The sequence below is a fragment of the Limulus polyphemus genome, unplaced genomic scaffold (genome assembly GCF_000517525.1).
Source record: "Limulus polyphemus unplaced genomic scaffold, Limulus_polyphemus-2.1.2 Scaffold14, whole genome shotgun sequence".
NCBI classification, from domain to species: domain Eukaryota; kingdom Metazoa; phylum Arthropoda; class Merostomata; order Xiphosura; family Limulidae; genus Limulus; species Limulus polyphemus.
The window spans coordinates 1663065-1688636 of NW_013665624.1; the positions used below are offsets into that span (position 1 = coordinate 1663065).

At 31.4% G+C, this 25572-nt stretch overlaps 1 protein-coding gene across 1 annotated transcript in view; it reads left to right on the forward strand.

Annotated features, from left to right (window-relative positions):
* Window positions 1-10789: 10789 nt before the first annotated feature.
* The window catches only part of LOC111085299, a 78920-nt gene continuing 64137 nt past the window's right edge, over window positions 10790-25572 (forward strand). Inside the window, exons 1-3 of the mRNA XM_022383207.1 lie at window positions 10790-10914; window positions 18143-18277; window positions 23007-23145. Of these exons, the coding sequence (XP_022238915.1) occupies window positions 10833-10914; window positions 18143-18277; window positions 23007-23145 (356 nt within the window). The 5' untranslated portion in view covers window positions 10790-10832. The remainder of the gene's footprint in view (window positions 10915-18142; window positions 18278-23006; window positions 23146-25572) is intronic.

Here is a 25572-nt window from a genome sequence, read left to right on the forward strand (position 1 = left end):
TAACATTCTATCAATAATAGAATATTATATTCACTAGAAAAACGAAAGCTTAAAATTAATGTGCACTTACGTATAGAAGCTCTACAGAGTATATGCTACATGAAGGCCTCTCCAGTTTTTATTTTTAAGCCTTTGAAGCCAAATTAGGACCAAAGATTTTATCAACCCAGTCTAGTCATCACCCTCCTTGCCACATCTCCTATGTTATTCCCACCAAGAGCGCTGTGATAGAGAACCTGTAAAAGTCAAAACTAAAAAAATCTGTTCATCTATAACGTTGTGAAAATATAAACTACATTTGCTTTCAAATTAGAAAAGAAATAATGTACGAACTATTTATCAAGGTTAAAGAAGATAATTTGTGAAAAGGAACTTCTATTAGCGACAGCTACAAATAATATAAGTGTTTTCAGTTAATCTAACAAAAAAGACGGTATGTGCATGAAACATTGCTTCTACATTGTATCTCTTTTTGGCCTCAAGTTGCCCTTCAAGCCCTTCATCTGCAAACGAGACCAAAAAAGATCCTACATTATCTAGCAAAAAATACGATAACAGCGACAGCTTGGACATTATTGCAAGACGTGTCTTTCGTTAAAATATTATTTATACTTTTTTCACACTAGAAATATGTCGCACAAACCAATAAAATTGTAGAAGCATATCATATCCTGAAATGTAACATCTCCATCATGACCATCCCTGTACAGAGCAGATATTTCTGCCGATCATTTTGTCACTTCCTTTTCTTCATCAGATTCCAAGTTGGATGTTTTTTCTGGCGCTATTTGCATGCTTTTCCGCTTTGTGTTAGGTGTCTGAAAATATTCATTAAAATCTATATATTTATATATATATTTCCATGTTGCTTTTGTAACAACGTGATTGTTACCTACCTGTATAAATAAAGAAGTGCCACAATTCCTTGTCTATCAGCTATAATCTGGCCGATCACTCGTTCTGTTTATTACGTGGCCAGATGTTGTTTTTTTATTTTATTTTTATACGCATTAATTAAGAAATAAAAACCTTACAAGTTAGGTAAGTAAATAGAAAAAGGCTTAAAATCAATTATTGGGTTAAAACACACTCTTTTAACTATTTCCAACCATTTTGCAGCGACAACTTCTATCGTTCCTTCTCTTATAAGCTCTACTAACGCATAATATTTTTTTCTTAATGCCTGCTCTAATACTGAAATTTGAAAATAATCCTAGAATTATACGATAGATTATGGAAAACGCTCTACTTTTATGCATATATATAGTTTTCTGCTATATTTTTATCATGCATACGGGTTAGAAAAACGATATTTTATATCGAACTCCCCCCCCCACACACACACTGTCTCAGTCGTACGTCTTCAGACTTATGACGCTAAAAATCGGGTTTCGATACCATTTACGTATACTTCACAACAACCAAACCACATCCAAAATACAATTAATCAAAATGATTAATAATCAAAAGAAATATGCTTTAACGTAATAGTCACGTGAAAATGTTATTAATGATTTTCGGTCGTCATGACCATCTGTCTGATCTAGGCGTATTCTAGACACAAGTTTCATATGTGCGTTTTACTACATGACACAGTAAACATTGGTGATTCTGGAATCAAAAGATTCTTTAAAGGAGGTTTCAGCCCTCTAGTAAACTCTGCATTGGAATATAGCATTTTACACCTATTAGATTCACAGTAAGTTGAATAATTTATCATGAAGGTGTTGTTTGGTCTTTTAGATGGAATGTTTGAGCTTGATATTGATCTCAACTTGTTTCATTATTACAGATCATTCTGTACTCGCACTTCACTTTCCCTCTTATGTCTATGAACTTTATTTAGGTTGTACTCATTTCTATCAGGAATTGATTCACACTATAATTAACATAACAAATTTCCTTTTAATACTATAATAAATAACACACATTTAGACATAGATTCTGTTCCTTATTGATAACATATTACTTTCTTCCGTTACATCTCTTGGTTTACTTGTGCTTTCTCACATCTCCCAGTTTTCTTCTTTCTTCGTTGAAAGCCCCCAGGGCTCAGCGGCAAAATCTGAAGACTTATTACGCTATAAATGGGGCTTCAATATCCTTGGTGGGCACAGCACAAACAGCCCATTGTGTAGCTTTGTGATTAACGACAAACAAAAAACAAGCAAATAAAACCTTCATTGTTCACTTAACTCCTGTTTTCTTACATTGTTTTTAAACCATGCCCAATAGGTCTCTATTTTTTGGCCTTGCACCGGGTTCCTATACATCAGATTGTAACATCTAAGAAACATAGAAGATCTTGTAGTTTCCATACTGCTGAATTTAGAAAGGTGACCGCTCACTCCAATAACTTTTAAATAATGTAGAGTATTGTAATCCACTAATTCCTTGAGGACTAACCAAAATCTAGCCGCTTTTTCGCCTCTCTTTTAGCTCCAACTGATGTTCCTTCCATCATTTGACTTCTTGAGTCCTTTTACAATTTGCATCAATAGACTTTTACCTGATCTGACCACTCTTTTCAACTTTTACAAATAATTTTCGAAAGAGAAAGCTTAAAAGTTGTTCAGATTGTTCAAACAGACACAATTCTCTGCATCGAATGGTAGACGCATAAGACTATGCACGTTGTATACAAAGTACCCACCTCCGTATACAATTCTCCCTTTTGTTATGTAATACCTGAGAAGCTGAACTGCATAATAATATATGTTGCTTCACAAGACGAGGACAGACAAGTATACACACATATAGGAAATATTGGTAAAACTCTGGTTTATGCACACCTTCATCACAATTTATCCCGTTTACAAGAGAGGTTGCCCGAATCTGGTTGCTTTCAACAGGTTTATTTCTTAACGACCAAGAGGTTTACATGCAAGTATTATTGGCATGGAAGGTTGGAGGATAAATAATCTGTCACTAATCTCTTCTATCTGGCGAGCTGATATACATCTTCTCTATTTTGTTTCCTGTAATCCAGAATATTATAGTTTTCCTGACAACACATTAGTGCACAGAGTGCATGTAGTCTTTGAGGATTTGTTTGATCATGCATATTGGTAAATTACACAATCGGGGAAGTTAGTTACAGTGTTCAACATTTATCTGATCCTTAAAGGACTCATCTGTGGGTACCTCCATGCTGTATGCTTTTGAATATGACATCCATCGATACTGATTGTTTATAGCAATCACATCCAGAATACAGTTTTATTGCTTTCACAATAGATCTTGCAGGTGCGTCACAAATGATGCATCTCAAAAATACTTTATATGTTTTGTCATCTCTTTATCCGTGTTGCCAAATATCTTTTAGATCTTGAAGAATATCATACAAAATATTTAAAGTTGATGGTTTGGAACTACCATACGTCAAAACCACAAGAAAACTCTGATTGGTGTCAAATTTCCTATTGCACACATGATAGGTCAGACTGATTTCTCAGAGCTTTAGAATATCAGAATACCATCAATATTAAAAGACGTTTCGATTGTTATGATGTTTCGCGCTTCAGTGGAGTATTTGTACTCCTCAAAATGGATAAACAAATTATCTATATATATATAGCATCCATAACATTTTTCTTTCTTGGGTACAATTTATATTATTGTTTTTTCTTACAAAATAAGAACTACTGGCGGCGGGTGACAAAAACGGATTTTCAGCATCACTTAGATCTTCAGAAGTATTACCTGCTTCATTAGTGCTTGACGAACCATTATGTATGCTAAAATTGCAGTGAAACCGAAGATTGTCCGAAATTGTTGTAATTTTTTATATTTTGTTACTTTCTCTTATCCTATATTTCATTATATTTTTGGACTTGTGGTTCTATTTTCAGCTTTGAACGACAGAAGCTACAACCGATAAATCTTTATCAGGAAGTTTTTATAATGAATGTTTCAACTTTCGACTGAATGACTAGCAGACTAATGAGGATCAGGCTATTTTTATCTTTATATGCCACTGATTAGATATTTGTTTCCTAAGTAATCGGTAAATCAAATATTATAAAATATATTACTCAGTGGGAAAATATATTAAGTATTTTTTTGGAAAAGCAGCATAGAGTGTTTTTATGTATAACTTCAGCATACCTAAACTATTTCTGTCAAAATATTCTATAGACAATTATTAATTAAACTGAAATTCTAGTGTCGTATCATTATCTATAGGTGGTAATATTATTAATTTTCCATTAAGTATGTTCGCATGGTCTCATTTTCGTATTACACATGTCTTAACTTTATTATTATTACTATTGTTATTTTATTAATATTATGATTATTTTTGTGAGCCATTGTAGATTAATTGATTATTAAGAAAAGTTTATATCATGCTTCAATATATATTTACTTGATCAACATATCTTAAATACTAATTAGTAGACTTGTAGAAAATGCAAACAAATTCATTTGAAAACAGTAGACGTAGATACAATGCTTGGCTGATTTTCTCTTTTCAATAGTTTTATGTCGTTGTGATAACGTTTAAACGACTTCTTCCATAAGATACAGAGGAGTCATACTTTACAGTTGGTCAAATTATTGTAGTTAGTCTTGGAACTTCTTCTCATTCATTGATTTCAGGAAATTTTATATCCTTCCGCCACAAGAAAACTGAACATTCTTATTTACTATCATAATTTGTTTTTCATACCTCTAATTTTTATGGGTATGCATAAACATAAATCGACAGTTTTTACTACATCTTACTATATCTTTTTGAGTTAAAGATATATACCTTTGGACGTTGAAAAAAATGACGTCAACTAATGTAGACTACCAGGTGGTGAAATACAAGATGACATCTGCTTTCAGGATATGGCACGTGATGTTTAATTTGTTCTGTCTAAAACAACATCATTTATAAGTTTGATGTACTGATGTTGGGATTTACAAGATCACATTTCGAGTAGATTTTTATCATCCATTAACGATTAATTATCAACAGATAATAAAAAACACATTAGTTAATTATTATTATTACGTGATACATATTTCACGTACGACGGTATCAGTTAAATGGATTTCACATCAACAGGAATCCATTGGACTTTTCGCAGTCCTATAAACACAGGCTAATGATTGCATTTGTTGCGTCTCCGGAATGTGATGAAGTTTAATATCTAAGCTATAGAGAGACAACTCTACAAATAACATTGTCAGAGAATGCTACTACCGAAATCTTCTGAGATCATTTTGTTGATGTTGTGATACATAACGGCCATTTCTAACAACCTGCAGTAATCCAACAAACACAAAATGTTCCAGAACTATGTCTGATGGTTGTATTTTGATAATGTTATGACCAATGTTGCAACCACGTTTTCGTAACATGGAGTTCTTTGGCAAGCAACGACTTTGTCACAACGTTGTAGGAAATACGTTGTTGGAACGTTACTAAAAGGTGATTCTTCAACGTTTGCGAGGTTGACGTTTTTTCAAAGTTGAAAGAACATTAAAAAAGTCTGTAATGCAATTTTTTCAGGAAATATTTTCTAATTTCCTTGTTTTTGTTTCCTTTAAATCGAACTTCAAAATTTAACCATGTCCGTACAAATCCTAAATGTTTAATTTATTCTGTTCATTGTAGTGAAAGTCTCTAACTGTTTTATGAAGTCTTAAATATATAGTACCAGACATGTTTGCTGCAATTTTATTAATTCTGGAAAGCTGCACTTTAGCTATTATAATAATGACTTATCAGGTTAACGTGTTCGTTATCATGATTATTTAATGTCTCGGTTCAATTGTTCATGATCTCAAAATAAAAGGCTGATATTTTGCTCGCCAAAATATGTATGATTAATTTCTTAAAAGCTGGATAATTAGAGATGTTTAGTAAATTTAATGAAATGTAACATTTTTCATACCTTTCAATATCAACAGTTTCCAAGTTATTTTGACTGGAGGTGCTTGCAAACTAACTATCTAACACTATTTTTGCCAGAAATAAAAATAATAATGAGGTATTCCAAGATAATTTCCCTCCAGTGGCACAGATACTGGGTTTCGATACCCGTGGTAGACAGATCACAGATAGCCCATTGTGTAGCTTTATGCTTAATCACAACCAAAGAAACAAACAAATCCAAGATAATCTGCATTTGGATTGTATTTTCACCGTAAATAATTGCAATTCGTGGAATAATATGTTCATTATTATCCAAAAGTATAAACACTGAATAAATCCATAAATCTTACACTTACAATACCATTGTATAATATTTTAGATGGCAGTTTCAGGTATATGAATGCTGATGAAATTGCCTATAGGTACCTAGGCAATATAAACTTTCCTAAGCTTGCTTTTTCTTAAATGAGTATTTGAAAAATACTTTAAGATAATTTTGAATTTTTCTGATATATTCTTATCTTTTATTTTATGACCACACATTCATCTAAGCACTTTAGAAATCACTAGATGAGGGTACCCATTGAGGAAGCAAAAATTATATAAAGGACAATGTTAGATAATGTTTTCTTTCTTCTTTCTTAAATCCCTAATGGAATAATTAAATGCTAATTGCATATTTTGGTTTTTGGCACATTCAACCAATTAAATACTTGTGTTTTTAAGTTCAAAGCCAAAATTATAAAAAAAGTGGAAATGTGTCATATTTCTGGATCTTTGTTATCCCCTTTCTCAGGCAAAACCTTAACAAAAACCTTAAAAACCAAAATAGCTAATGTAAAACGTCAGACAACTTTCAGTTACCACACAAAACTCACGGTAATCGAGGCAGCCAACTGTGGGTGATGCACCCTAAAAGTGAATAAAAATGAGAAATGTGCCCTAAATCAAAATGTTTATCTCTCTTCTCGGATGAAATCCTAAAACAAAATAGCTCATTGACACAGACGGACATTTCCCAGTTACCATAAAAAATAAAACAAATATTATTTTAATTGAGCCCCCAGCTTTATACTATGGATGCCAACACCCATAGACATATAATGCATAATCTTTATAATAAAATGGTATTTAACAGTGCAACCTGTACTGATTCAGACTTTTTTTATTTTTAGGTTTTGACTGCATTGAAAATGTATTGTCTCTACATCGTTCTCGGAATGGACAAACGAAATATTTTATCATCCCTACTTACAAAATGTCAGCCAGAAAATCGTATTATATACTTTTCAATTCACTTGATCATAAACTTTCAGACAATTTACCAATACTGAAATTCACCACAGCAACAGCTCCAATTGGTGGCACGTTGAAGGTTGGTAAAAATAGATATAATTATTAACTGATTTATTAGTCAAACTGTATCTCAAATATCACAGTTTATTCTGCAAAATTTTATAGCACAAGTATTATAAATCACATCTTAAAAATAAGTTCTTACAGTTTATTACAATTCTGTTTATTTTTATTTTTCCGTCTGAACGACGCCCCTGATTTAGACATAGCCGTTCCAAATTTGGAGTTGCGTACCAGAGACAAGGCAAACAATTGGCAGCACCTGTTGCCTGAAGCGGTTTCATTTAACCAATTACCGGAATGGACTGTCACTCTAAATATGCATCCACAGCTGAAAATGCTCAGCATTTTTGATAGCTCCACGGCCTTAGAATCCCCAGTTAATCACAAGGACATGCTCTTTCCCTATCAGAAACTTACCGTGATATCAGTGGAGTAGTGCTAAATAAAGAAATGTAAAGTGGGATTAGTTTAAATGTATACACAATAAGATAGTTCGTGCTACAATATAATGAAACTGAACATATTTCTTCTAATATACATTAGTAAAGCACTTTGTAAAAATTAAACTATTAGTTTAAATGTATATACAATAAGATAGTTCGTGCTACAATATAATGAAACTAACATATTTCTTCTAATATACATTAGTAAAGCACTTTGTAAAAATTAAACTATTAGTTTAAATGTATATACAATAAGATAATTCGTGCTACAATATAATGAAACTAAACATATTTCTTCTAATATTCATTAGTAAAGCACTTTGTAAAAGTTAAACTATTAGTTTAAATGTATACACAATAAGATAATTCGTGCTACAATATAATGAAACTAAACATATTTATTCTAATATACATTAGTAAAGCACTTTGTAAAAATTAAACTATCAGTTTTAATGTATACACAATAAGATAATTCGTGCTACAATATAATGAAACTAAACATATTTATTCTAATATACATTAGTAAAGCACTTTGTAAAAATTAAACTATTAGTTTAAATTTATATACAACAAGATAATTCGTGCTACAATATAATGAAATTAAACATCTTTCTTCTAATATTCATTAGTAAAGCACTTTGTAAAAATTAAACTATTAGTTTTAATGTATACACAATAAGATACTTCGTGCTACAATATAATGAAACTAAACATATTTCTTCTAATATTCATTAGTAAAGCACTTTGTAAAAATTAAACTATTAGTTTTAATGTATACACAATAGTTAAACTATTAGATAATAAGATAATTCGTGCTACAATATAAAACGATAAAAAGTACAACTTCGTACTACATGAACTAAAACATTCAAGTTCACATAACCTGTTTTTTAATTCATGTGGTATAACGTTGACCTTCTTTTATAATAGCTTATATCTACCGTGCATTTCCTAAAATAAGATGGAACATTATACTGCCAAAGCAGTAAATGAAATTCATAATAACAACAATATAATTGTTATTTATAAGTTTATCTGGTTGCAAAATTTTTAGCTTCTGTTACTTTTCTCGGCCTATTGAAATGAAATGTAACATGCAAGAAGTTAACAACTGTAGAAGATATCATGTTGACGTCAGTGATTTGATATATTTTAATGACGTTAGAGAAATATGTATGTTCAAGAAATCAATTTAACAAAATATATGATACCTTATACATAACCTGAACACTTTCTAAAAATCCACCTTTTGAAAGCACTAGGGTTCTTTTGTATTAAGTTGGCATTGTTTGACATATTTAGCAAGTTATTGAATTTCAGATACGTATCCAATAAATATAGTAACATAATATAGTTGTTTGTTTGAAGTTAAGCACGAAGTTACACAATGGGGTATCTGTGTTCTGCATACCACGGGTATCGAAACCCGGTTTTTAGCGTTGTAAGTCCGCAGACATACCGCTGTGCCACTGGGGGGCTGTAAATATCAGAGTCGAAATCATCAAAAAGACAATATAACGTAAGCCACGTAATAACAGAACTTTACATCACGTAAACTATCATATGACCAATAAGACAGTATAAATAATGATTCTAGTCTTTTCATTCTTGAAGATAAACTCAGGACAATAATAAAAAAGTTAACATCAACGTAGCCTTTAAAAATAACCTTACATTTTGAGGTGTGTTTACTAACGTCAAATCACCTATTCCTAAGATCTGATAAGGGCGCTCGACTCGTAATCTGCAGGTCACGGGTTCGAGCTCCGTCACCGAGCAGTTCGCCCTTTCAGCCGTAGAGGCGTTATAATGTTACGATCAATCCAACTTTCGTTCTTTAAGAGAAGCCCAAGAGTTGGCGGTAGCTGGTGCTAATTAGTTGCCTTCCTTCTAGTCTGTCACTTCTAAATTAGGTACAACAAGTGCAGATAACCCTCTAGTAGCTTTGCCCGGAATTCAAGAAAAAATAAAGTAACATATTCTTGAATTTTTTTATGAAGAATAATGTTTAAAATGCGCTGCATAAATACTGTGAGCAATAGTTTGGAGAGACTTAACGACCAACTGATGTTAGATTTGAAGAATACGAAAGATATATTAAAATTCAAACACCAGCACTTGCTCACCACATCCAAAACAAAGACTATAATTTAGACTTTAACAATGGAAAAAATATATGATAAAAGAAGAAAACACCAAAAGGAGAAAAAGCCAGGAAATTATTGCCACTTGTAGGTATTAAACAAAGGCAATGTCAACAAACACCAACTTAGACACCATAAGGAAATTCATCATTTGTCAAGAAACAATTGGAAATTAATAATGTAACCATCTCTCGTCTATAATTTAATTTCGAAAACATTTTTGCATATATATATATATATATATATGTATATTATTATGATAGGAACGTTTCTGAATTCTCTAAAGATCAATCTTCATAATTTGTATTTGTAATATTGCGATTTAATTATTTGAACTTGAAACTAATGTTGTCAAACAATACTTGAAGCAATATTATAAAGAAAAATGGTATACATTTTCAATAAATTTATTGAAGTACTTATCTTGGAAAGTTTTAAATTGGTTATTTTGAGCTTCAATTCTGTGACTTTATCAATAAATATGGTTTATTTTTATTCTTGTTTGGTACCAGTCTCTAAATTATACAATGAATGAGTATTGCTCATTGTATAATTATACATTAAAGTCGTCGATTTGAAGACCGCAAGCTCACAATAAAATCATATGTTTCAACACATAGTAAATGACCAATCGTATTTGAAAAATTCATTAAATTTTTATTAATATAAGAATTGAGTTGTAAACAACAGTTAAACTGTTAACTTAGTCATTTCATTAACACTGCGGGGACTATATTACAAACATAATAAATGTAGATATTATTCAACTATTTAATACTTTATTAGCTGAAAAAACTAATTGTGGTCATCTCCAAGAAAACATTGATAAAATAAATTATAAATTATTGTTTAACTCTTTATTTGTATGTTTATCTGGAAAGTGTGTTCTTTTTTTTTATTGTTTAGGTAAGGCCATCTATAGACTCTGCCTTGATAATGGATTTCACTCTAGATGCAAGTGAGGGATGGTGGACCAGTATAGATAGATATCCTTTAACTTATCAGTTCTTTTATACGACAATGAAAAATTTAACAAGTTATGCTATTGAATTAACCAACTCCGTTTTCACTGGAATTGCCAGGAATGTCGTACTGCCATGCAGTAAGTTTTTGTTTATGAAAGTTTTCATTAGTACTCCTTGTTCATATTGGTGGCTAGAACAATGACACATTATGTAGTAATGGTGAAACGATCTTGAAATGCTGAAAAATATATGTTCTTGTCTACCAATAATTTGAAATTTATTATCTAAATAGTGTAATGAAAATTGTTAGAGCATATTTCAAATCTAAATATTATGTGTAATTCAACACATATTAAACTATAAATCGCCTATAAAGAAAACTGGAGTACATACACTGAAGAAGTCTGTCTGAGAGCAGCTTTTATCTTCTCCAAATATAAAGATTTTCTCACTAAAAGCATGAATTGTTTTCAAATACCATAGTTCACACAAAAAAACTCTAAACAAAGGACGTTCGTGTGTATATAAAAATACATGTGTATATGTTATACATGTATATCAGTTTAAAAATCGCTAACCTTATTCCTTTTTCAAAGGTCTTTGATACTTTAAATGCTGCTGCCAAAAATCCCACGATTAAATAGGGTTTTAGCAGTGTCTCGTAAAAATTACGCGAACTTCCTAGGTAGTAGATAGATACATAGGTACACTATTATATGCTTCTCAAAAGCTGACATATAACACTAGAATACTACAGTATTATTCATCTATCAAATACTTTATTAGCTGAAAAAAACTAATTTTGGTCAACTCCGAGAAAACATTGGTAAAATAAATTATAAAAGATAGATTGCACAAGAGTATTTTTGCCATATTTGGCATAATTTGTTTATGAAAAAACAACCTTAGGTTTGATTTTTGAAAATAAACTACGAATCTGTTTTATATCAGGGCTTCCTTATGAATGATGTTTTTTTTCTTTCTCTGGCAAGGATAAATAAGCCCTTTTGGAGAATATTTTGATTATCTTATGAGTATGAGTATCCGTTCTGGCGAACAGGATACACCTAGCTATATTCCCCCCAATCCCTCGTCATCCCTCATCAAATATTATAATTTCAAATATGGTAGGGTACTAATATGGTTGCCTTTCCTCTAGTCAATAGCTCAATATTAGAGACAAAGGTATATAGCTCAATATCGTTCTAAAAAAAATAAAACTATTTAAATCTAAAATTGCTGGTCATATCTGATGCAACATAACACATGTATATACGTTTGTATGGGGCACAGTTTTTTTCTTAGACATGACACAGTGTGCTTTTACATACCAACAAAGTTCTAGTACATCATATACGTGTATGAGTTTGATGTGAAGAATGTTTCTTAGAGAAACTGTTATATCTCGATATAACAAGATCAAGGGATAGATAATTTACATAAAAGTGATTTTATATTGTGTACAGACCCAATTCTTATTGATATACTAGTCTGCATCTACATTGGATATAATAAATTAAGAACAAACGGTTTTGTGCATATATGTTTGCAAATAATAATAACTGAAAGCTTTTATTCAAACCGGAAAGCACCATTTTTAACACAGACCTCCTCCCCATTAACGTGAAGGATCTATATCGAATATGTGATGCTCAATTTTCGTACTGTCTATTTAGCGCTCTACTTATTTTATCATACACTGGTAGCGATTACACAGCGTTGCCCGGGTTTTCGAAAATAAAACCTACTCTCTCTGTTTTCCTGTTCCATATTTCTGTAGGTAAAAATTTATGGAAAAAAAAAGCCTTAGGTTTGATTTTTGAAAATAAACTACGAACCAGTTTTAAACCAGGGCTTCCTTACGAACAATATTTTTGTTTTTCCTTCACTGGCAAGGATAAATAGGCCCTTATGGAGAATATTTAGATTATCTTATACACATATGAGTACCCGTTCTGGCGAACAGGGTAAACCTAGCTCGATTCCCCCCATTCCCCGTCACCCTTCCTCAAGTATTAAAATTTCAAACGTAAATATATGTTTAATATTATTTCGAATTTGCTTTAATATAAAGTTTATATATTTTTATTTACGTGATACGGTGTTCACATTATGACATTGATATATGACAAATACGACAAACAAACTGCAATATTGTACTTTATAATGTATCAAAAGAAAAAATAAACACTTCCAGGTATCGAAACACCCAGTGAAAAAAAAAGTAGAATAAAATACATTTGCTGACATGACGTTTAATCTCATTGTACAGAATAAGTATTGTAATTCAAGTCTTACTCTTTTCACATATTCTATTTTATGGCAGATGGCATAATTTTATTTTATAGGCCAGGCTTACTGTTTGCCTTGTCATACAGGACATTCTAATTCTGAATACATTTCTTTTTTGTTTGAGGTTAAATATATGATGCATTAGTAGATGTATAGTTAATTATCTATAACTAAATATGCTATATTCTAAATTAAATGGGAACTCAAACTTACCCAAAAATGTTAAATCTGCATACAATTTATTCGTTTAATGTATATGTTTGGCAAGCAGACGATAGACGCGTAAGTCAACGAAAAATTGTCGTTTTGTGCACCTTCATGTGAGTGTTATCTGCACAGTGAACATAGCAGATAAACAAGCAGGCAACCAACCAAACAGAGAGATTGTTTTATATATTGATAACAAGAGGTATAGCTTAAGAGAAGCAAAAAAATTGTTATATAAAGAACTGAGAGCCAATAATCTGTGTTATCTGAGATGCCCTTGACACCATTGTTTCTAAGTTGATCGATTACAGGATGATAAACTCTGGTGGTATATTCACGTAACCTGATTATTGTTAGAGCAATGGTATAAGTCTACCTAATAATAGGAGATCCACTTATGAGTTATAAAGGGTGACATTGTGTTTCTCAGAATACCTGAGAATGAAGAAAGAGACAACTGGAAAAATATAAAATACAAAAAAGCACAATCTTTATTACAGAGTACCACAAGCATAATGTATACGCTTGTTTTGGACAGTGGAGTGTCATTTGTTCTAGATAAGAACAATTATTTCAAACTGGTCAGGATAAGATCATCTACCAAACTGATTAAATGCAATGGTATTTACTTTACATGTATTGTTGGATTTACCGAAAGGGATTCTTACTACTCACATGATTGGTCATTTTCATTCGAGCATAGGGATGACTTAACTTCGAAATATTACAGTTTTGTGGCGCAATCAATAATTCAGCATCTAGATAGTTAATAAGATCAGTTCTGTTTCTTTACTGTGTAGTATGGCTTGCCATTTCATAGGGTGAGGATGCTTGATCCTAAACTACCTTAATCAAATCTCACTTGCTGTATATCTAACCCCATTGGCTATTCATTGGGCTTTATTGAAAATATGTCGAATTTCACTCTCCATACACTAACTTGCTCTTGGTATATGCTGAAGTAAGCATGCTCACGTTAAGTCTTATCATTTATAAATATGGCTAAAGAAAAAATATTGCTTTATATATAATGTATGGAACTCTCACCATCATATATTATAATTTTTCGAAAGAATTATCACTTTTTTATAGCTTGCCTAATAGATTATATGACTAAACCTTTTTATGTTTACTTAAATCTTAGCCCAGACGAGAAATAAAGTACACAATTTTTACTGTTGTAGCATATCACAGAGTCTGTTGATTTGAGCTAATTGTTTGTAGCTTGACTAAACTAAAACGTTTATGTAACACTATGCAAAATATTCATATTTCTAAGCTTCTTATTATAATAATAATAAATTTATTTTACTGTTTTTGGGAAGAAAATGGTGTGAAAGTGTATAGCAACAAACACTTTAACTCTGTGTGTGTACAACCTTTCAAAACCACTGAGTTGAACTATTGGCTAGACTGAACCATTGAATTTCTATTGTTATTTGAAGCTCTGCTCTTATTTTTTATAACTTGCATTTGGTGTTGTCAGATATTTGCAATTTCTACAATATATATCTCAATATTACTAGACTCACACTTATTCATTCTTTGTTTTGATAAGACAGTGTTAAGTATGGCACCCACTAGTTAAAAGTTGTGCACCCTCCAGGATCTCCACACCACAAAATTATACGACATTGCAGTTTGTTCAATGATTTCAGATGTTTCCACTGTTTTAAAAATTAATTTAATTTTTTTATGGCCACACACATCCTTTCACTTGATAACACTAATTACAGATGGAATATTCTACCATACCTCGATAAAAAAGTAAGTGAATAAAGTCATATGTCCAACAAAATCTTATGGTACAGTTCTTATTACTGTAGGAGTTATATCATGGCCAGATGGTTAGGACGCTCTACTCGCACCCTAAGGGTCGCGGGTGCGAATCCTCGTCCTTTCAGCTGTGGGGGCGTTATAATATGGCAGTCAATCCCACTATTCGTTCGTAAATGAGTAGTTCAAGAGTTGGCGGTGGGTGGTGATGACTAGCTGCTTTCCCTCTAGTTTTTCACTACTAAATTAGGGATGGCTAGCACAGATACCCCATGTGTAGCTTTGCGCAAAATTCAAAAACCAGTCTGACACTCTAGTACAAAACAAGTTTTATAAACTTTCTTGCTGGCGTGATAAAAGTGTAGAGTCAAAGAGAAGTAGCACACACTTTAGTCATGCAGTGGAAAAACTACTGACCATGAGAAAATGATAAACGAAACGTTTTGTTTTGATAAAACATTAATTGGAATTTCAGGCACTCGCTAAAGGTATTAAATCGTTAAAATATCAATCGTGTAATCACACGTAAAAACTGTAAACACAAATTGTTATCTGTACGTAATGTTACAGAAGTTTAGCAACACTGTCTGCCTATAAAAAAACATATGCCTTTACAAAACACATGTAATACAAGTAAATATATATAAATAAAAACTATAAATATATGTTGAGACAAGTTAAAATCCGTATGGAGTCCTACAGTAGTGCAGTAACTATCTGCCTATACAAACACCAACTGTCAATATGAAATGCTTTTAATTTCAATCAAATATGCAAGCAAAAACTCTAAAGTTGATGATAATGATAAAAAGGGTTTAATATTTTACTTATAAAGCAAAATTGTAATTGTTATAGAAACTTTTCAGTAAAAACAATGTTATGAAATTTAGATAAAATATTAATTTTAAAACTTTGGTTGCTACTATAAAGTTGATCTATATCACCCTTTGGTGGTTCTCTCGAAACGTAATCCTAGCAACGAGCCCTCTAGTGAGATAAACTGGAATTATGATATTATCCTCTCTATGTCCTCTGCCTGAATAAACACATCCAGGGTAATATGATAACTACTCATGTTGCATGTTGAGATTTTATAAAGCACACGATGCATGACTGATATTTTAGGAAAGGTAATATCTTTAATTTCAGGGTAAATAGATATTATGAGATATATTAATTTTAAAAATGAATTCATGGTACGTGTTTTATATGCAAAACGTCAGAAAATGTAAAAGTATGTCATGCGAGTTAATATTGAATCACGAAGTATAATCAGTACATTAAATGTGTACTTAAAAACAGAATTGACTGTACTAACTCTTCAATTCAATATTTATAAAAACAATATGTTAGGTAAGAAAAACTCTTCAGGAGTACATTAATTGTGTTAATAACACCATTTTGTAAAACACATTTAATACAGTTAAATATATAAAGGATGTTTATTTAAATCTCTATACACTATACACAATTTCATATTTAGGTTAATTTAATTTATAAGCTAATTTGTTTTGCTAAAGTTTAAAGGATCTACGTAAATAGTTATACTTAACCATTAATATTTAAAAAATCTTACCATTTTGTAGATATTTTTACAAATCTTTGTCTAGAGTTTGCTTCTTGCAGACTGAAACTGTTTGCATATAGGCTAAAAGTTCAATAAATAACGTTTTTACCGATTTTTCTGCTATACATTTGTCATCGAATGATTGCTATATACTTAATCACCAGTGTCATTAACACATACACAAAACGTGTGGGCTCTTTCAATTCTATTACTTAATTAGTCTGATAGCAAGTTTACAAAGTCTGACCTTCAGGTAAAACCAAGTTTAATAAATTACGTACCACTTGAAGGATACAAAGTAAAGTGGAAGAGCTACATGTAAATTAAAACTTTGTTTTATCATCAAATGTTTACTATTAAAGACATTTGTATAAAGTCTTCAAATTAGAAATTTCAAATGATACAATACATACACATAGTATTTGTTGTAAATGTCAAAATGGTTGGAGCCAAGATTTTCAACAATTCATAGCTTATTTTCGAGAAATTACTTAGATGATAGAATACTGACAACAAAAGAAAGGTATATAGTATGCTTTTTTCTCTGATTTTAGAAAATCTCTTGATTTATTTAAGAGGAAAATATTGTGATTAAAACAGTAACAGTTCTTCAAACATATAATTTTTTTGTACAAGTTGTTATTATTAATATTTATGCCTAAGAACATACAAAGTGTTCAACCTTTAACCTTCAACTTACAGGCTTTTTATACTGTTCATTAATGGGGACCACATATTGCATCATAATGGATAATTTTATGTCTTGATCTGTTGCAACACACAGTATAAAGAACTGGCAAAATAATAGACGAAATTAACCCATATCTTGGGATTTCTGAGAATCAGGTGGCTTTCTAGTATTTTGTCCGCAAACTGAAAATTTCACTCAGTGACAGTCCATATTATGTAGTATCAGAGTGTGGAGCGTCTCCACTTTCAAGTTTCCCATCAGCTCTATTGATTCGCGTGAGGCTAATATAGCTAAGAAATTACGTATATATCCAATCATGACACTTGACTTCTAAGACCTCTGTTAACGTAAGAATTCACCCACCATCTGATCTTTATCACCTTAACGGCCAAAGGCATACATACACATGAACACATATCAAACATGTTTAGTACCAAAGATACATTTTGATAGAAAACTATTATTTGACTGGCATGCATGTTTGTTCTATTTTACTTTTTTTCGAAAATAAGGCTTGTTACAAACATTCTACATCCTTCATATATTTTGTCCAGTATATAAAAGTCATTAAATTATTAGACATTGTATGTATATAAATGACTTTCCTATTATACAGGATATATATATATATCGTTTTTTATTGATTTCGTGTTTTTTATACCATAAACAAATAAAGTACAATATGAAATATTTAAGTTTCCTGTTTTGAACAGATATTTAGAGATACAACTATACACTTAGATGTGCATTTATAATATACTGTCTAACACATTATATGTTTATATAAGTACATCATTGAATACTGAATTTTCTTATTTTTTTACTCTTTTAGATGCAAACGAGGTGATAGTCAAAGTGTGTGATGCCTATACCTTATGTGTTAATGCAACCCAACCAGTTGATGCACGATGCACCAAACTTGGAACAACTCAAGGAATTTCTAGCTTGAAAAAATTAATCACTTCTGGTAGGGTATTATGATTTAGAACTTACTGGAATGAGTACTGTTCTGTTTTTACTAAACTACACTGTAGCCTAAGAATATGTACGCGGTTCATTCAGATTTATATATATATATATGAAGATACAACTATGCAGAGAACTGACAAATCAATGGATGAAATTAACCCCTATCCTGGGGTTTCTGTGAAGCTTTTGACTTCCTGATATTTTGTTTTTCACGTTTTTAGATATGATGAACGAACAAAGCACAATGTGAAATATTTAAGTTTATCATTGTCAACAGATAGTTGAAGATACCGCTATGCATCTAGATGTGCAAATTTGCACTTCCATTTCTGCTCAAACCAGGGATGCCAGTTTTGGTTTCGTGCAACGTTAGGGAGTGAAATGAATTACATCTCACGTATTATCTTAAAATGTAAGGACGTTTCTCATTAGAAGTGAAAAGGAAAAGTTGAGCACTATTTTGGTTAAGAAACGAGTGTGTCATGTCGATACCTACAGTATGCTTAATGTAATCTCTTAGGCAACGCTTAAGAAAAGATTCCTAGAATAACATTTAATGTGTACAAAATTTATATGTTTACATGATTTATTTGCTTTTGAAGCGATATCGAAACAAGTTACTATTCAGTTAAATTCCATCAAATTTCTTGTGGTTTCACGATTACGGGCATTTAAATAGCCATGAAACATCTTAACATATACTGATGTAGTTATAACCCACTAATACCTTTAAAATTATATAAAGGTAGAAATGGAACAAGAAAACATACAAACGTACTCTTTTTTTTTTAAGCCTCCTAAACACTGAAATTTGGCAAGAAACAAATGATCATACAGACATTTCCTTGTGCATGCGTTATAAACACTTGGAACTTGTTATGGAACAACTGACCCCAGATTCGCACTTAATAAGAAACTCTATGAATGTGTAGTAAGTTTAGAAAATATGACGACATAGTTCATGCATAAACTCATTCAAAGTTAGACGTAAAACCACAATCCTCTTAGTCACTCTCACTCATAGAAGTCAGACTTGAAACATTTGATCACGCAGCTGTATTTGATTAGAATGACTGACCACGTATCTGGACTTGTTTTTAGGTCACTAACGAAATTTTCTGGTACTAAAAACAAGAATTCATGCAGTCATTTATATATATATATATATATAGGCTTCACTAAGTTTATGAAAATAGATAATCCAAGTCAAGCATAGAATTGTTGAAACAAGCATCAGAAGACTCAAGTCTTTTTCTTTATAGGTCTAATGAAATGCAACTCTCATGAGTGATACAATGTTATCAGCATTATTATCAGATACGTTATGCATATTCCTGACAAGTAACATATAACCACACAAATTTGCTATACATGGGGAACAATCATTCATAGAGACGCAATCGTTCAAAAATCTTATAAACATATAAAGGAAGAGGTTAAACATAAACATTTAAAATCATGAGAGAATCAAGTATCAACAAAGAACACGCTAAGTACAAATATGAAATTAATAAAGAAACGTTATCCTCTACAAACTGACATCTGGCAAAACCTTAAACTCATGATACTCATTTAGCAATTCACGGCAGTCGAACCTTTGATGTGAATCAAAATTGTTATTCACATTTCTCCAGCAATGACTCAATGAAACAGCGTTTCGTTACAGCTGGGGCGAGGCCTTCATTTTTAAACTGTTGAAGAGATCTGGTCATAAGAAAGAACCTATGGCTTTTAGTTTCCACACGAACACAAGAAACCCGTGTATTCCGGCTAGTTCTATAGTTTTGATTTATCTTACTGTTCTCATCGCAAACACACAATCGGCACTTTAACCTCATTCTTAAATTATATTTTTGTCATTATTTCATTTTACTCGGACTGTGATACTCCCCTTGCTAACAAACACAAGTTCGCATGTTCATGTTATGATTTGGCAGTTCATTCGGAACACCTCAGCAGACATATTCACTAGAATATCCTTCCAATGCTATAATTAAAGAATTATTTGTATTTTATGTTGTTGTTTTTTTACCAAGTCTCTCACATTTATTGCTTTTAATTTAGATCTTAAAATTACCATGATCTGATATAGGTATACAACCATCTCTCATCACATCCTGTATATTTACCATTCCACGACATCGAAGTGAGTCTTTTCAAGTTCAAGAAGAAAAGATCTATAAGCAGTTTCCTCATCCAAAAATCTCACACATTCGCCCGTTTAAATCCCAGAGTAGAATTTTTCCTATTGTTCTTCTCTGATATTGAGAATTGTGGATGATTATCTAGTTTATAGGTACATATAGCAGTCCAATCATTTTGCAAATCAAATTGATTTCGTCATGATCTAAAAACTGTACAGCACTGAGAGAACAGAATGACCTACTACCGTACATAATAGATTCCCAAAAGCTTTTATTAACATTGACAGAACCTCGATATCCTCGTATCTCGTGTCCATAATAACATGTTCCATCAATATAGCCCACATCACCCATTATATGCAGTTTATCATAACTATCAAACTTCTATAAAACTCCTATTGGTCTCCAGGAAGTCAAATCATGACTTTGTACATTCAAAATGGGACTGTTTGTTTGATATTGCTTAAAATCGTTACCTCCTTTTGAAGTAATACAATATATTCAGAGTTTATAGTGATGTCATAAGAGGCTGGGTTTTGTACTTAATTCAGTGTGTTATTTTACAGTATAAAAATGAATTCCCTGCAAACTCCTGAAAAGTAATCATAAAGTGATTATCTAATAAATTACTGGTCAAGCTAAACATATCTATAAAATAACATTCGGTGGAAATTACATAGGGTTCCATGAACATGCCTTGTAAATACCAACCTTAATTATTTGTTGTTGTTTTTTTTGTAATACTTGTCTGCATAATATATTGAAACAAGTACAACACGTACGTTAAACAAGACTGCACAGCAAAAAAATATGACATCAGAAATACACCAAATATAATTTGTACACCTAAAGAAAAACTAATTTGCATAAACGAAGTAATTGAATTACATATGAACTTTTGTACTTTTCCTGTGAGAATATTTTCTTCATTTGATATAAGTAAAAATATATTCACTCTCATAAATAATAATTCAAAATCCGATTCGTTAATGTGTTTATGAGTTATTTTTTTATATATTTTTTTCCGATTAGCACCATCGATCATGGTTAAGAAAGCAAACTTAATATTATGTTTATATGGAATACATAGCAAATAACTATTGGTTGTGTGTTAGTTAATTCATGGAAAACATTTTTTCTTTACTTTTATCGGCATTACTGGTTATATGTTAAAATGATGTTTAATCATGTTATTATTAATTTTCTACACTTGTCTGCATTGTTAACTTATTCTATGAATTTAGGACTAGCCTAATTCTCTTAAACTAGTGAAACCTCGTGAGATATTACTGGGCTTACATCTGAAAATATTGTTTATAGCGAGGGTATCTAGCTAACTAGTACATTTTACTCATCATTGATTTTAGTTGTTTTTTTATTATTATTTTACACGTGTTTATCACATTCTATTAAGTTTCCTAACAAAATTAGTTTTTTAATTTCCGATCTATATAATTAACTTACATTGATTGAGAACGTATTGATGATGAATAAATAAACCAATTACTTTGTAATACACTAAATTGAGGTTAGAATGGATAACGGAATTACCTCACTATCTATGAAAACCGATTCAACAAATCTCATATTTAAGCAGATAATAGAATGCTACATTATGTGTATCTGTAAAAGACAGTTTGAGTATTTTTTGCGATTGCTTACATCTAATTTTATGATATTGTTTGTAATTAAGCACAACGCTATACAGTGGACTATCTGTGCTCTGCCCACCACGGGTATCGAAACCTGGTTTCTAGCGTTGTAAGTCCGCAGACATACCGCTGTGCCACTGAGGCGCTTATTTTATGAGAATATACATTAGACGAATATAGTCGTCTGTCATTTAGTGATTAAAATTCCCTTACAAAATTACACACTTGATAAATTTGTTACGACACTCTTATATACCAATTACTGTTTTGGAAAACGTGCTTTATATCCAGATAAATATAAGTAAAATAAAGGATAGTTATGTATACTAATTAGATAAACTTAACTGTTCGGCCACATAATCATATATATACATATATATGATATTACTAACAATGTTACTTGAATAGACATTCTTATTCTTATTTGAAAGTATTTTCGTAATTTTATACACACTATGAATAGTTATCTTAATCACATTCCTTTTAAACGGATCTGGAATAACGTTAAGTAACTATCTTAATCACATTCCTTTTAAACTGATCTGGAATAACGTTAAGTAACTATCTTAATCACATTCCTTTTAAACTGATCTGGAATAACGTTAAGTAATTATATTAATCACATTTTATGAACAGTTTATGAACCATTTAATAGTTCATAGCATTACTTCCATTAAATAATGCATTTCTCTTCATACAATGTACACTCCTTAAATTACATATATATAGTAGAGACGGCTGATATGTGATTTTAAATTTGTATTTAAAAACACAAAAGAAGTAACAACGTTTCAACCTCCTTAGGTCACCCTCAGGTTAACCCTTGTGAAATATCGGTGAAGAAGTGCAAAATGGGAATAATGTTGTAAATAATAACAAGTACATAAAATAGCAGATAACAATAACACTAATTTTTATTTTCTTCTTTTAGGTTATTGCCTTAGAGCCTGGTCTGTGGTCGAGAATTTAAAGGAAGTTTTGATTGAACAGGATTCTATGCAGCTACTAAATACAGTGATCAAAGAGATTGAGGATTGTTATATAAAAATAATAGAACAGTATCAAAATATGTGAGTTTTTCCTATCTTAATAAAAACTACAGCAATGTTTAAGTATTAGATTTCTTTAGATTTTATATATTAATCAAAGTTCACTAGTTTGTAAATCTGAGCAGGGTTGTAGATGGAACGTTTTTGAGACCGAAACGTGATGCTGACCACGTTTCGAACTTTCAAATGCAGTAGAATCAGAAAAGTAATAAACAATTCCGTTTTTTTTTTTTTGGTTCAAAGAGCCGAACTAGGCCTCTTAGCTCCCATGCGTTCATCTTGAATATTGTCATTCTAATTTCCAGTTTGTAAAACCATAATATCTTATATGATTAAGAAAGAAATTAAGATGTATTACAAGAATATGATTTATCTCATTCTTTTTAATGGCGTGTAAATTAGATTGCTATGTGCATTTGAATTAAATCAAAAACAACTAGTTAGTTAAGCATAGGTGTTGACGAAAGTTTGATTTGCTTAAAAATTGCAAAATAATATATTAGGAGACAAAACTCTCTGAAAATTAACTAGGTATGCTTGACATTGTATTTACATAAATATCAATATCTTATTTTATCAATATGTATGATTAAATTTCAGATGAATGTTTTTCATTGGTATGTGGTTGACGAAAATAATATTTCCCACATATGTATATAGAACAAAACTTGCGTGATTTTTCTTCATAGCGAAATAAACAAAATAGTTATATTGCAATTAATCTTAAAAGGTATGTTAACCTAGCTGTCATATCAAGTATCGATTATGAGTTATTTAGCTTTCATTGTTATAAAATAGCAACTACTGAAACTAATGAAAAACTAATGTTCGTTATCCATATGTTTTTTATTTTTTATTAATTTAAAAACGATTGAGAAAATTTGAGTTATTCATTTATGCTAGATTATAAGTGTTCGCACATCTAGCTGATGAATTACAAGTTAAAATTCGTAAACTCGAGTTTTTCATGTATATTACATATCACCTACTCACTCTAGGTTCCAAGTGTGTCAGCGTAAATTCACGGATTTACAATCCTGAAATTCTTAGTAGATTCCCCGCTGTGGACAGTGTATTTTTTGTTGTTGTTGTTTTCATAGCAAAACCACATCGGGCTGTTTGCTGTGTTCACCGAGGGGCATCAAACCCCTGATTTTAGCTTCGCAAGTCCATAGACTTACCGGTGTCTCACCGGGGGACCCGTGGTGGACAGAGCACATATAGTCCAGTATGTGGCTTTGCGCTATAAATAATCAACGCCTTGCTATGAACGTATAAATAAGAACAAAAACTATTAAGCTCGAGATTTACAAAGTTAATACATTATGATTTTTCGCGAAACATCGCTAACGTAAGAGGAATAAGCATGTAAGTAATCAATAGCATTCACCATAGAAACCTCCAACTATACTCTATGTAAATTGGGAGCAAGTATACAAGTAAGAAACTGTATGTAATCAATAGCATTCACCATAGAAACCTTCAACAATACTCTATGTAAATTGGGAGCAAGCATACAAGTAAGAAACTGTATGTAATTAATAGCATTCACCATAGAAACCTCCAACAATACTCTATGTAAATTGGGAGCAAGCATACAAGTAAGAAACTGTATGTAATCAATAGCATTCACCATAGAAACCTCCAACAATACTCTATGTAAATTGGGAGCAAGTATACAAGTAAGAAACTGTATGCACGATAGAATCTTCCTACTACTACTAAAATCTTCTCTTTAGAGGTGTAAGAAGCATACGCATAAAGAACAGGAATTATGATATAAACTTCGAGCTTCACTGTATATGGGGTATCAAGAATACAATATCCTCGATAGGAATTTCTTCTTATATTCTGTATATAGGGGAAAACATACGAGTCAGAAACAGGCATACAAGTAAAGAACAGTATATACAATATAAACTTCAAATTATATCCTTTAAATATAGTGAATAAGCATACAAATAACTTTCAACTATACCCTGTATATAGGAGAAACAAGCACTCAAGCAAGAAACAGCGTGTTGCAATACAAGCTTCCAACAATACTCTACATATAAGAGGAGAGTTGAAAGTGTTTTCGTGAATGCTGTTTTTTCCGTGTATGCTTAGTACCCTGTATATAGAAGAAACAAGCACTCAAGTAAGAAACAGCGTGCATAATAGAAACTTCGAACTGCACTCTGTAATCAAGAGAAACAAATATCACGAAAGAAATGGTATTTACGATATTAAATTCCAACTACATTATAATGGTGAGAAACAAGCATACAGTGCGCATGAAAGAAACTTCCAGGGGCATTTTGTATGGAGAGGAGCAAGTCTACAGACTAGAAACAGCATGACAAATAGTATTTTCTAGCTGTACTCTGCACGCATAAAGAATAAGCATAGAACTGGGAAGCATGATGAACAATAGAACTATATTTTTCTCATATGTTGATCAAGTCA